The sequence below is a fragment of the Echinococcus granulosus genome (assembly GCF_000524195.1).
Source record: "Echinococcus granulosus chromosome Unknown EG_S00011, whole genome shotgun sequence".
In the NCBI taxonomy this organism is placed as follows: Eukaryota; Metazoa; Platyhelminthes; class Cestoda; order Cyclophyllidea; family Taeniidae; genus Echinococcus; species Echinococcus granulosus.
In genome coordinates, this window is record NW_020170391.1 from 591,623 (window position 1) to 603,737 (window position 12,115).

The 12,115-nt window shown below is 41.2% G+C and overlaps 1 protein-coding gene across 1 annotated transcript; it reads right to left on the reverse strand. All coding sequences in view use genetic code 11, as the record gives it.

The window, feature by feature from the left end:
• Nucleotides 1–9,558: 9,558 nt before the first annotated feature.
• EGR_02443 (hypothetical protein) lies at nt 9,559–9,861 on the reverse strand (the record flags this gene model as incomplete). Its single annotated transcript, XM_024491692.1, has 1 exon — nt 9,559–9,861. One exon carries the CDS (start codon nt 9,859–9,861, stop codon nt 9,559–9,561), a length of 303 nt encoding a protein of 100 aa, XP_024353843.1.
• Nucleotides 9,862–12,115: the final 2,254 nt, after the last annotated feature.

Sequence of the window (12,115 nt, forward strand, 5' to 3'; positions counted from 1 at the left end):
CCACTGACTAGTAAGAAATGAGGAGTTTTGCGGATTTGGATTTTGGGTAAAATTTCTCTTACGACTAATTAAAAAGGGCGGTAATCGAATAGTACAAGCTCTCGATTAGAAATGACTGGTTTCCATTCTCAATTCGTGAAACCGGCACACGCACACAGCGACAAGTCGCGGTCACCACAATCGTTCACCATATGCCACTGACGTTGGTATTGCTGTTGGTGTCGCACGCACTGCTCCATATGCCATGGCGCGCAAATGTCCGTCGTGTTCACTAGTGACAAGTGCGCATTCCCACGCAGGTAGAGTGGTAGCCTTGTGGAAGGAAGGTGGACGCAGGGGAGAGGAAGACGGGAAGTGAATCGACGTCTACTGGTGACAGTCCGCATGCGAGAGTGCTTGGGGGAAGGGGTGATGGGGGAATGCAGGTGAGTTCTAGCGCGACAACTGACAGAAGACTCACTGATGATCTAAAAGTCACGCTGATAATTATGGCATGAGTAGATACATGCTTGTCCTTCTAAAATTGCCGTTGAAAGTGGTGATGACGATCGCTGTAGGTCTATGAAACCCCCCACTTTGTAACTGTGATAAAATTTAACTTGTGCAGCACATTGTGCTCTCAATCACATCCATCCGAGCACTACCACTCACCCACCTACTCATCCGTTCACTTGAGGTCTGCAAGCATTTTTGCGCAAACAGGTTTGCACAAGAACACTTAAATTTCGCATATATTTAGCCTTGGGGTACCAAAGACTAAAGGAAATTGAGAACACGGTTGACAACTTGGATGTCACATTCAAAGCGCCTTACGTACAGGAAAGAAGAGTTAAGGGACACTTTGGATTTAATTTATGTTTACTCAAGGCAATTCAAATACCATTGGATGACTTTGTACCGATCTGGGCAAACGGTGCCTGAGAAACTGATTTCCACTTCACCAGCACTGAACGGCATTATAAGTAAGAAACTGTACAAAACATGGTAAGCCACTACTCTGTTTAGGCTGATTCGCGATTTTGCATTCAGCATTTAAAAATGTTGTCGAAATTGATAGAGAGATGCAAATACTGACGCAATTTATATGGTGTCTGACCAACTTAAGGAGCAGTGCTTTCATCCCGTCTAAGTATTCCTTTGCTGAATGCATCATCTCAACGAAAACCAGACTTACAGCGCGTGGGATGTCGATTTATTCACAAACCCTTAAACTGTCAAACTCATTTTGACAGTTAATTCTTTATACGAATATGTCTAGAAATCGGATTCTCTTCACAACATCTTTACTTTATAATGAGTGAGTAAAAACACCTTGGCAGCGGTCCGTCTACTCGATGGTTCAACATGACTTATCAACTTTTCTGCTGGCATGACAAGTGTAGGGCAGGCGAGCAAGCTGTTGCTGCCTCCTAATCATCCCATCAAAAGTAGCGTGGCGAATACCAAGGCAATGAAATGCATCCCACCATCTCCTTAAAAACGTTTAAATGTGCGGGACATTAATCTTTCGTGAATCACATTCACATGCTCAAGGCTGTGAGCTTTGTCATTGCAAATATTTGTGGCAACTTTTGCATCACTTTACCCCAAACGTATTAGGGAAAAAACAACTCGTACCCGTTTGAGTTTACTAGTTCTCCATGATATCAATGCAGACAATATTCTTTTCTATACTTCGAGCTGAAGTGCACTGTCTAAATTGAGTAGACTGCATAGTAAACCGAATGGTAGATCAAAAAATATTTTAAATCACAAACTCAATGCCAGAAGTAGTCGTGCTGTACACCTTAGACATATTTCACTTTTCCGCAGCGGTAATGGTTCTGCCACTGTTGCGTCCTACAGTGGTCACTATTTTGTCGAAAGAAAAATCAAGAATATTATTGTTACTTGATATTTATAAGTAAAATATACAAGGACGAATTTGCGCTGGCTAGTTTTCGAAATCCACCGTTTTCCCATCCACGGATTCTGCTTGCGATCAGCACCCATTTTGTAAAAAAATCTTTCTGTAGATTAATGCAAACCTGCTACCATGATCGTCTATTAAACACCTTCCTGAGAACATTACTGCTGTTTATCGCCGACTGGAAAATACTTGCTGATGTTTATTGATGTACTTGTTGAGATTTTATTATCACGAGCTTTTATGCATAAATCTTATAATTTGCGTACCCTAAATGCCTGGTTAGTCAAAGTTGTTGAAGAATGACAGAATGATTTTGGGCGTTGTGTTTATCACATAGACGTCATTTTTATTTAGTAACTAATGCAACTACTCTTGTATTTAAACGTCCCATTATAATAAACAAGAGCACAGCACTTCCATAAAATTTGATGTTATTACTAACTGCATTATCAGTACAAACAGGAAAATGATAGACGAAAACAATTTTTATATATTTTTTGCTGGCGAAGACAACAAGGTACTAACTGATTAGTCATTGCCAACTCACGTTAGGTGTGGCATCCAAATTGGGTGGCTCAAGTTTGTGTGCATGTCATGTTGAGTGAGTGCCGAGTAAGCCTCCTTTGGTAACTTTCATGAAAGTTTGTAAACATAAATTGGAGCTCTATTGAGATATGTGGCTTTGATTAGAAGAATGAATGTAAATGCTTTGATGTTGAATGCTGAACAAGGAGAGATAAAAGTGTCTAGGCGTCCCAGCTTACATTTTCCTGCCAATCGTAGTTTTGAGGTACATTTTGCTTTCTCCGCACTAGTGCAATATAGCACGTGAGGACGATGCCCTTTTGCTAAACGGGAGTCTATAAGGATAATGAACACCAGAAGACTGATTGCTCCTACTTCATGGAAATGTAGAACATCTGTTTTCCTAATCTGAACTAATTCAAAAGCAATTTTTATAACATTTCAAAACGACGATTTTACCAGTATTAACTTACGCGATTCGCCATTCTGAAGGGAAATGTTCCTTTGTAGCAAATTTATTTAATGCAAGAAAATTCGCCTAAAGTCTAGCAGCCTCGCTAACACCAGAGGCCGTTTTGTGGACCCATCCAGCATACACTTACTAAGAGAAATCATATTGTGTCTTCATAAGAGTCTAATTGCCACCTACACACCGGGTTTATTGATGAAAGCTCAAAAACTCGACGCTACGACTTTACCACTTGGCACTTTAGTAAGCTTAATGACACAAATTAGATCAGTTACGATTACTTTCTCTGCTCATTTCTAAACCTAAGGGGGGAGGGAAAGACTAGTCGCCAGGTTCTTTAGGGTACAAACCAGAAACAGACTAAAGGTACTTTAATCAAGTAGTAAAGTTGGCAGAGTACAAAAGATAAAAACTCTCCCCCACAGCCTTACTTCATGCAAATACTGATGCTCTTGGAAGGAAAGAAAAGTAGTGTCTGGTTTACTTCTTCTTAATAGTACAGTTGTGCAGACGGCAGTGTCAATCTTTGCAACCTCTGTGCCGAAAACTCAGTAAATCAGCGCATCAACCACAGAAAACCATCCCTCCTATGCGTGTGCTTTCCACCAATCTGCTTATACGAGAAAAGTTGTTTCCTCTACAATAACAATTGTAGAGGCTTCATGAGCCATAGCACTGGAAAGTACCACATCCTCTTTAACTATCATTTATTATATGTTTGAAAATCTTTGGCTGGAAGTGTGGCAGGACAGGTGCTCGATTTCAGGCAGATTTCACAGTGTGAAGAAATCGTGCTGAACTTCGGCCATTTAAATTCGGTGGCATGTACTGCCCTAATAAAGGTAATTAGGACAAAAGAGAACGCAGGTTGTTAACAGCTAATACATAGTCATACTCATGGCCACTTCCATTGACCAACATTCCGTAGGCTTAAAACAGTAATTGCGACGCTCATGGGTAATTATTGTGCATTAAAATTTATGCGAAGTACTATTTTAATGACCTACTCTACTTGGAATCCATTCTGCTCCATACAATTCAGCTGTTCAAACGGGAAAATCTCACAAAATAAGTAGTTTATGCTTGATTTGGGGGAAGTTCATTCGACACTTCCGCAAGTCTGCATTAGGATTAGGCCATTTTTAAACCGATTATGAATTTTCGGGGAATTTTCGGCATGATGGATCCGATTTGTTGTTTTTGTGGTGCCTGATAGTCTTCCTTCCAAAGGCATACTATCCCCGAATTTTATAGCTCCAACATTCCCACCTTAAAATTTACACTGCATTTGAAGCACACATGACATTGACCTTGTATTATCTTACAGCCTTACTATCGTTCACGATATGATACGAAATCCATTATTTAAATGATATTTTGGCTGAAAAACACCTTTAAGGGATGAAATGCACACATGTACTAATAACAGAAGTCAGCTGGATATGGAGTAAACAGTTACATGCACTGTCGCAGCAAAATCGCCTTCGCGTTGTTATAGCGCTGCATCAGCGTTTACTGAAGTATAGCGTACAGGCAGGAATAGTGGCAGGATATGCTTAAATCAAAGTTAATCATGCTGACGCCTATTACAAAGTATAAGCATTGCATTTTTTAAGCGAATCACTCAACTTTCACCCACATGAGGCCTAAAGTCGAACCTAAGGGGCTCATTTCCTTGTAGTACTCCACTATAATGGATAAAGAACATTTTTCTTAAAATTAAATAGAAACAATAATTGAGCACAATCCATAAGCTATGCTTGAAAAACCGAAATTGTGGGATGCTTGGCTAAAAGTTTTGAAGACCCCGAATATTCATTTAATGCCCTACTGTGCGGTGGTATAAACCCAACCTTCCCAAATGCATCCACGCCCAGCAGAGCATCCATGAGAACGGAGAGATGGGCGACACCTCAAAATAAGACGCCCGTTGCATTGTTAGTCTTCTGTGCCATTTAAAATAAGGTTAAAAGTCGTATAAATTTGACTCCCCTGCATGACTTGGTTATGCTAATTTGAGGCCTAGATTGTAGATCTGGGTAGGCATGGTACACTAACTGTGAGTTGTCTGCAGTTTCTTAACCACTGGGAACTTAGGCATCTTAGTCAAACGTAAAACGGGTCATTAAAGCAATTATGAGCTTTCCTTTATGCTGTGATGGTGTATTTGTCCTTTCTCTTCGAAGTTAACTTATAATTGTGCAATGAAAATAGCCTATCGATATGGATATCGTCGGAGTACTCTTCCGTACGCCACCAAAGGAAAAATTGAAAAAAATTCGCCTGTAGTTTAACAGTTTTAACCCTTGAGAATTCACAAATGTACTTCACTTGTATTCAAACTGTTGATTTTCCCAAAACTGCCTCAAATAACATTTTACCCAACCGTTACAGATGGCGTCACCTCTCCCCTCTACCATGGTAGCGACGGATTTGGTATGATCCACCAATTTATCTCGTTGTAGTGCAGACCTGAATATGTACCACTTTTCTGTCTAAGTAACTATCCAAATAAGAGAACTTTATAAGTGCAAGAATCAGAAGTTCGGATCTTTTTTTACTCTGCTCAGTGACTCCCCATTTCGCCAGGCCCTCCTCCCCAACGGTTGCTACCACGGCCCCTGTGTGCTTGCATCTGAATACATGCACCTCACCAGCACTCTGAATTCCTAATGTGGTAAGGTTTGCTTACTACACTGTTTTGTTTTCGTTGCAATTAAAGTCACGATCAGGCAGCAAGAAAGCAATGCAGGTTCTCAGGCTTGCTTCGCTTTTTCTATTTCCACCATTTCACTCATTTGAATTTCCTGTAAAATTTCAATTACACAATTTACGTGTTTCCTTGAACATAAAACTGGACAAAAAATACTCGTTTAATTGAGGAGGAACTGCTCTGTTGATCCACTTTCCAATCGAATGTAAATCCAAGTTATTGTTTTCAAATCATCTGCAACATATCTCAGATCCTGATTATTCTTCTTAAAACGAGAATACTCCATTTGAAACAAAAAAGAGCATTGGAGTCAAATCAAGACTTTGCCTTCATGAAAAGGACCTAATTTTAAGTATTGATAGCTCCGTTCATTATTTTTTATTATTTTTGACGTAGTTCCCTGCTGTATTCACACGCCTCTCCCAGCGTTTAACTTTTACCTAGAAAGCTTTGGCCACTTTCCACTCACCCATGGTGAATCTGCATTTATCCGCTGCCTTGATTCCACTTCAACATTGTCACGCCATTTTTTGGCCTAGTAAATCACGACAATCCTTGTAAGAATTTTCCTCGACTTAGTGCAGCATTTAAACCTTCATGATGGTTAAAGTGGAAAGTTGTCTTGTGCCCAGCGTGCATTAACCTTTCTGTTGTGAGAGAGAAGCCTAGCATAGAAAAAATAATGCGCTTCTGCTAGGGCCCCAATAGCTTGATACACTACTGTTAAATAGGAGGTGGACATGGCCAAATTTGGCCAGCTATGTTTCAGTCATGGACAAGTTTTACGTGCGCTTCCAAACATGATTAGCCATTGATCAGGAACAACCAAATCTTATCTACTCTGGCTTGGCAACCATTCCTGGTCCCACAGCCGTATAATTGCGTTCTCCAGTCTCGATCATTCCATTTGGGTGTCGTGAGCGTGAAAAGCCAACACGCACGTGGTCCGTGCAGCAGCTATCCGCACGCCTGGTTCGTGTGCATCCCAACACTTCCAAAATTGCATGTCTGTATTCATCGCTCGCCTAAAAACGTTTGTCACTCGTGCGTCGACCATCTAAAACCAGATGGGCGTCCCACGTGCTGCATAACCGCTGTACTGTGACCCGGAAACCGCGGCGTCTGGGATAGTCGCTAATAGACGTACGACCCCTGCCCCTTAGCATTCCATTGCTGATTTGTTTTTAACCATCCAGAGCTTTTAGGTCTTTGATCACAAGAAACCTCAATACCATGTTGTTCCACACATGCGCTACCACTGCTGTCTGGAATCTTGATTAACGGGAGCTGCACTAGCCCACGCATGACTCGACACTTACCACTCATACTTGTAGAGCCAAAAGTTTCGGTATGGTTTGCACATTCCTCGCATACTATCCTTTACCTTCCTTAGAGCTATTTGTCTCATCTGACATTTTCCAAATGTATAAATTGAACGAGGTTTGCGTGGGTGGCCTGCAGTGCAAGACCGTTTTGCCATTAACTTAGGTATCGGCGATCTCGTCTTCCACGTCTTTTAGTCATGAAAAGTCACCTTGAGACGGCTGAATTTCAAGGTCCTTATTTCTGTAGCCCATGTGATATTGACACCGGCGCAATGTTTTGACGTCTTTTTCACAATATTATGGCAAGAAATACTATTATGTACTAGAAACATTTACACCGTCTTTCCATTACGTAAATCTTCGGTCGATTTGGCAGAATAAACTCAGTGTCGTTGAGATCTTAACTTGATTTATATCACTCCAATACCGCTAGCTTATACTAATGACCCCTTCTACCTTTGGCACGGCATGCTCTCATAGGCAAGTGACATCGTTCGTTGCTTAAAATTTCTATTTTTCTTACTTCCTAAGTTTCGTTAAGTCGATTTTGATGGAAAACAAGATCTCATCAAAGGCCAATTATGAAGCCATAAACGGACAAATAGTTGTGCACGAAATCGGCGTTCGTGCTAATCGCACTAACCAACGCAAGTGGGGTGTGGGACTACCTTGCATGTTTGCCATTTAAACAAACCATCCTTAGTGTAGTATTTCCCATGTCTGAAAGTTCGCCCGCACAAATGTGCACTTTAAGTGGTTCTAGGTATGTGGAAGAAACCACGGTAGACTTTGGAACAATTTTTTGGCTGACTTTTAATTCAGTTTCAGTCGGCTTTGTGTGATTGGTTTTCTAAACAAGTCGTCATTTGTGCTTGCGAATCTTTCATACATCTACGTGACTAGCATATCAAGAGTCTAGGTTGTAAACCTCGAATTAGCCCACATGCGGTGGTGATGACTTAGAATCCGAGCCGTGCCTCTTTTCCAGATGGTTCCCACTACTATCTATGGAGTCCATAGCAATCAACTAACGAAAAGTGTTGCCATGCTTGTGAATATTTTTGGCAAAAAAATGCTAGGTCTAGGCACCAGAGAGACATGCTTTTGCTTGTAATGCATCCATGTACTTAATTGTGGGATGTTCTTTAACCAATCATTGTATTCCTCACCATTTAATGCAAACCCAGAAGTGAATGGGAACCTGATCAGACATCATGACAGTAAAGTGGTACAAGATCAAATAAATTAAAAGGTGTCAAGGGAGCAGACTATTTAGCATGAGTAACTACCTATTTCAATCTGCATTTGTTTGAGTACTCTGCTTGGTTGATTAAAATAAAATCCCGGTACAGAGCTTATCAGTCGACTCACAACGAGGTTCCTTGCAGGCCTATGGGACACAGTTAGTGCCTCGGTGAGATGGAACACCAAGTGCTAGCCAATGTCGTACAATGGCATTTAGTGGCCACAGGGCTTGACTTAGACGTTATAGTACATCTTGGACGCGGTGATTGCCAACTAACGTCAGATGTCAAGAGTCAGTGGTTGTTATTTCCTCCTAGCATGCGTGACTCAACATGACGGCAAACGACACCAAGTAGTAGCGGTTTCCGGACTTTCCATATTGCACATGACTTAGGGATAAGTAAACTACGTCCTGTGATGAGGAAATTTTTAGAGTTACTCAAATTGAACCTTCGTCGTTAGCTGCTCCTGATATTAGTAAAACACGTTTAGAACAATATCCCAAAAAAATTACGTGAACTGAGCCGTCAGTTTCCCGATTATGTTAAAAATGAATAGATAGTTACAGTGCTATGTAAAACAGTAGCTTACATCACTTACAGTGGGATAGATTTGCCTACCAAATAAGTCATTAATTTGGATTGCGAAAAGCAGGAAAAGTGGCTCAAAAACGTAGGATCATCGTGTTCGATGAGAATTAGTAAATAGTGCCTCTATTATTTGGGTTAAACGGAGAGCTGGAGAGGCTAAGGAATGCGAAGGAAAGCCTTTATTGCAATCACTGGTGCAGGCCGTTTTGCATGCACACATCCTCACACTCACCGAAGAAAAGCCCCGAGTCACATGGGAAGCGTGGTTTTTAGTCAGGCACAGTCAGCCCTCAGGTTCCTTGTAAGCTTTCACCACAAGCAGTTGGTTTCCAAAAGTGTTCATAAATTCTGGCGTTGAAATAGAACGTCACATGATATTCATAAAGTACGTTGACCGAAAAGGCCTGCATGGTGGTGTAATGCGTTGGCAGTCTTCGCCGCCTCTTATGTCCTCATCCTCTTTATGAAGCACCCTCCTATTTTCCGAATGATGGAAGAATCGAAGCCTCATTCAAAGTCCACAAAGCTGGTAAACACTACCCGCTGGTTGTTAATATATTAAAGAGTTCTGCATAATCACAGGACATATATCAATGTGGCGCAATTTGGCATACACAACACTGTCTTACGTATGCAATGTATGCGCCTTTGTTGCTTCAAATTCACTAGAAAGCACAAGAGTAATTACTAAACATTTCATTTGCAAAAAATAATTGTTAATGCATGCGAATCAAGAATAAAAAAGTTTACATGAAAAAAATGCTGGAGATATCCATCTTTCCTCATGACTTCTCCTCCTCCTTCAATGAATAGCCTCGGATGAAATCTGAAATCTCAGTGTCTTCTGAAACATCGCTGTTCCCATCGTCGAAATCAGCATCCAGGTCGCGTGAGAGCATTGCGGGGACGGCGGATTGAAATGCTTGCACATGTCTGCGTACAATTACCGTTTCGTCGACTTTATGAATGGGTGGTGAATCTTCCTTTGGTGGGGGTTTTCGGCAACAAAATATCCAGCTGTAGCAGCACATGATTTTCTGGAGCTCAGTGGGAATAAAGTCACCCGGTTGAGTTGTCACTGGCATGCTGGGGAGGCGACTATTGGAATGAAGCGTGTGTGAGAATGCATCTCGATGACTGGGTCGCCCTTAAGTACGCGGACCACGCCCCCACACGCACACCAGCCAATCAGAGTGGCCTATCAACTATTGCAGTGTGCGTGCCTTTCACCAGATCCGGTCACTCAAGTGGATGTTCACCTTGTTCGGACCGCAATGCCTTCTGTTTCCGGTATTCTAACAGTGCTACTAACTTTCTATATAATCACAATGCCTTTTTGTCAAGGTCGGTGAGTGCTGGCAGCTTTAAGTTTTTATAGATCAGCTGCCCAGATTAATCTGCGGTTGGAGGCACATTTAAGACTCATTCAGCCCCAGTGGAGAGGATTTTGAGGCACTTTGCAGGGCTATATGTTGGTATAATGCATTTGCGAATAAATCTGATCGCTCACACTGAACAAATTCTAGGTTTTATGATTATATTAAGACCTGGTGATCACTTTGAAATGTTTGAATATTTGACACCCCTCTCAACTCAGTGCTGATCATTATTTAAATACAGCAACAGTGAAGTCGAAATTTACTTTTGGATTCTCGATTCGTCTGAGGATCTCCCAGACTGGTCCATAGGGCCTATGGTCACCTCCGGTTAAATAGTTCTAAACTACTTTCGCTCAATAGGCTCACCTCCAACTTTACAAAGCACATGTTGTGTATTTAGAATTTTGTAAGACTTTGGAATCCATGAGCACTTTATCCAGACTGCCACAATTACGATCATCTCGTAATAGTGGTGATTTCATTAGATATAGCAACCTCGGTGAATGTGTCTGGTGAGCGAGGTGACTGTTCATTCAGAGGAGGAGGAAGAAGAATTTTACAACTACGTTTGTGCTCATTTTCTTGATACTAGGTGATGTGATTAGCATGTTCAGCCTTGCGAAAATTCGGCATTTAATAAGAAGATTTGATTTTGACCTTATATAAAACATAAAAAATACCCCATTTAATGCATTTCCACGTATTTCCTATGTGCTGTACTGAGTAAATAGATACACTTGACTGTGGAAGGCTGATTGTGTAATTCACAACGGCGCATCACGCCCCCCGAATTTAGCAAACACGTCGTAGACACGTAGACGGTTTCCGCTTCAATCAAACTTTGTTTACTCATGGAGTTCCAAATTTTTCAGAAAAGTATATTTGACCATGTTTAGTTGAATATGCAAAACGCACAATACGCACGTTCAGAGTGCGAACAAGTGCTACATCATTTGCCATGCCAGAGTGACAAACACGAACTCCAAGGCATAAGATTACGTATTCAGGCCGTACCTACCCACGTATTTCCTTATTGTAAATAACTACTTGTTGTGCTTAAAATAATCCCTCAGGCATGTCGTAAACATTGACTGCATGGTTACTATCACGTACGTAATAGGAAATAGCAGTTAGAGGTCTGATGTCACGGGTTTGGTGCCAGCATTACCCTAAAGGCAAGTTTCATTTAAGTATTAAAAACTTCCAAATGCAAAACGTGAACTTTTAATCTGTGTTGAATCCTACAGAAGACTTTGCTTTTTCGATTCTTTGGCTTTCTTTTGGGTGACGTGCTTTATTTGGTGTCTATGAATTGCAAATGACAGGGAAATATTACTTTAAAACCCAACGTTCGTTATAAGATGCGCTTCTCAGGATGAAATAAAAGAGGGCATTTGGTTGGTTAAATTATATATGTGATTGGAGGTCGTTTTTCAGGACGAATTCTTACGCAGTACATTTGGCTGCGAAAAGCGATGCAAGTTTAGAGAAAAAAGGTCTGATTTGGTAAAGCTGCTTTTCTGAGTTGAAGCCCAAGCCTACGCGTCTCAGGAACTCGAAACGGAAGGGGTATTAAAGTCACGTCCAATCCCACCAATCACTCAAATCATGCACACCAAAAAAGCCTATAAATAACTAAAGGAGGATCCTACCTGCGCAAAACAGGAATATCTGATTTCAACTAATCTTAAATTGGATTTTATTAATCAGTTCTGCCTCCAAGTAACTGCTTCTACAAAGTGGAGATGTGAATAAGGGCTGTGCTTGCTGCAGGCAGTCAACAAGTCTATGATATCCGTCTCTCAAGAGGGTGGGTCTGAGTCCAGTAAAATTGACGAAGTGTGTCCATAACGTTGGGATTAGATGACTTCTCACCTTCTTGGAAAACTGGCTAACAACTTTCACCGCCAGCTCGTGGATGGATTTTGAAGCACTGACTAGGTTGTAACATGCCGAAGTA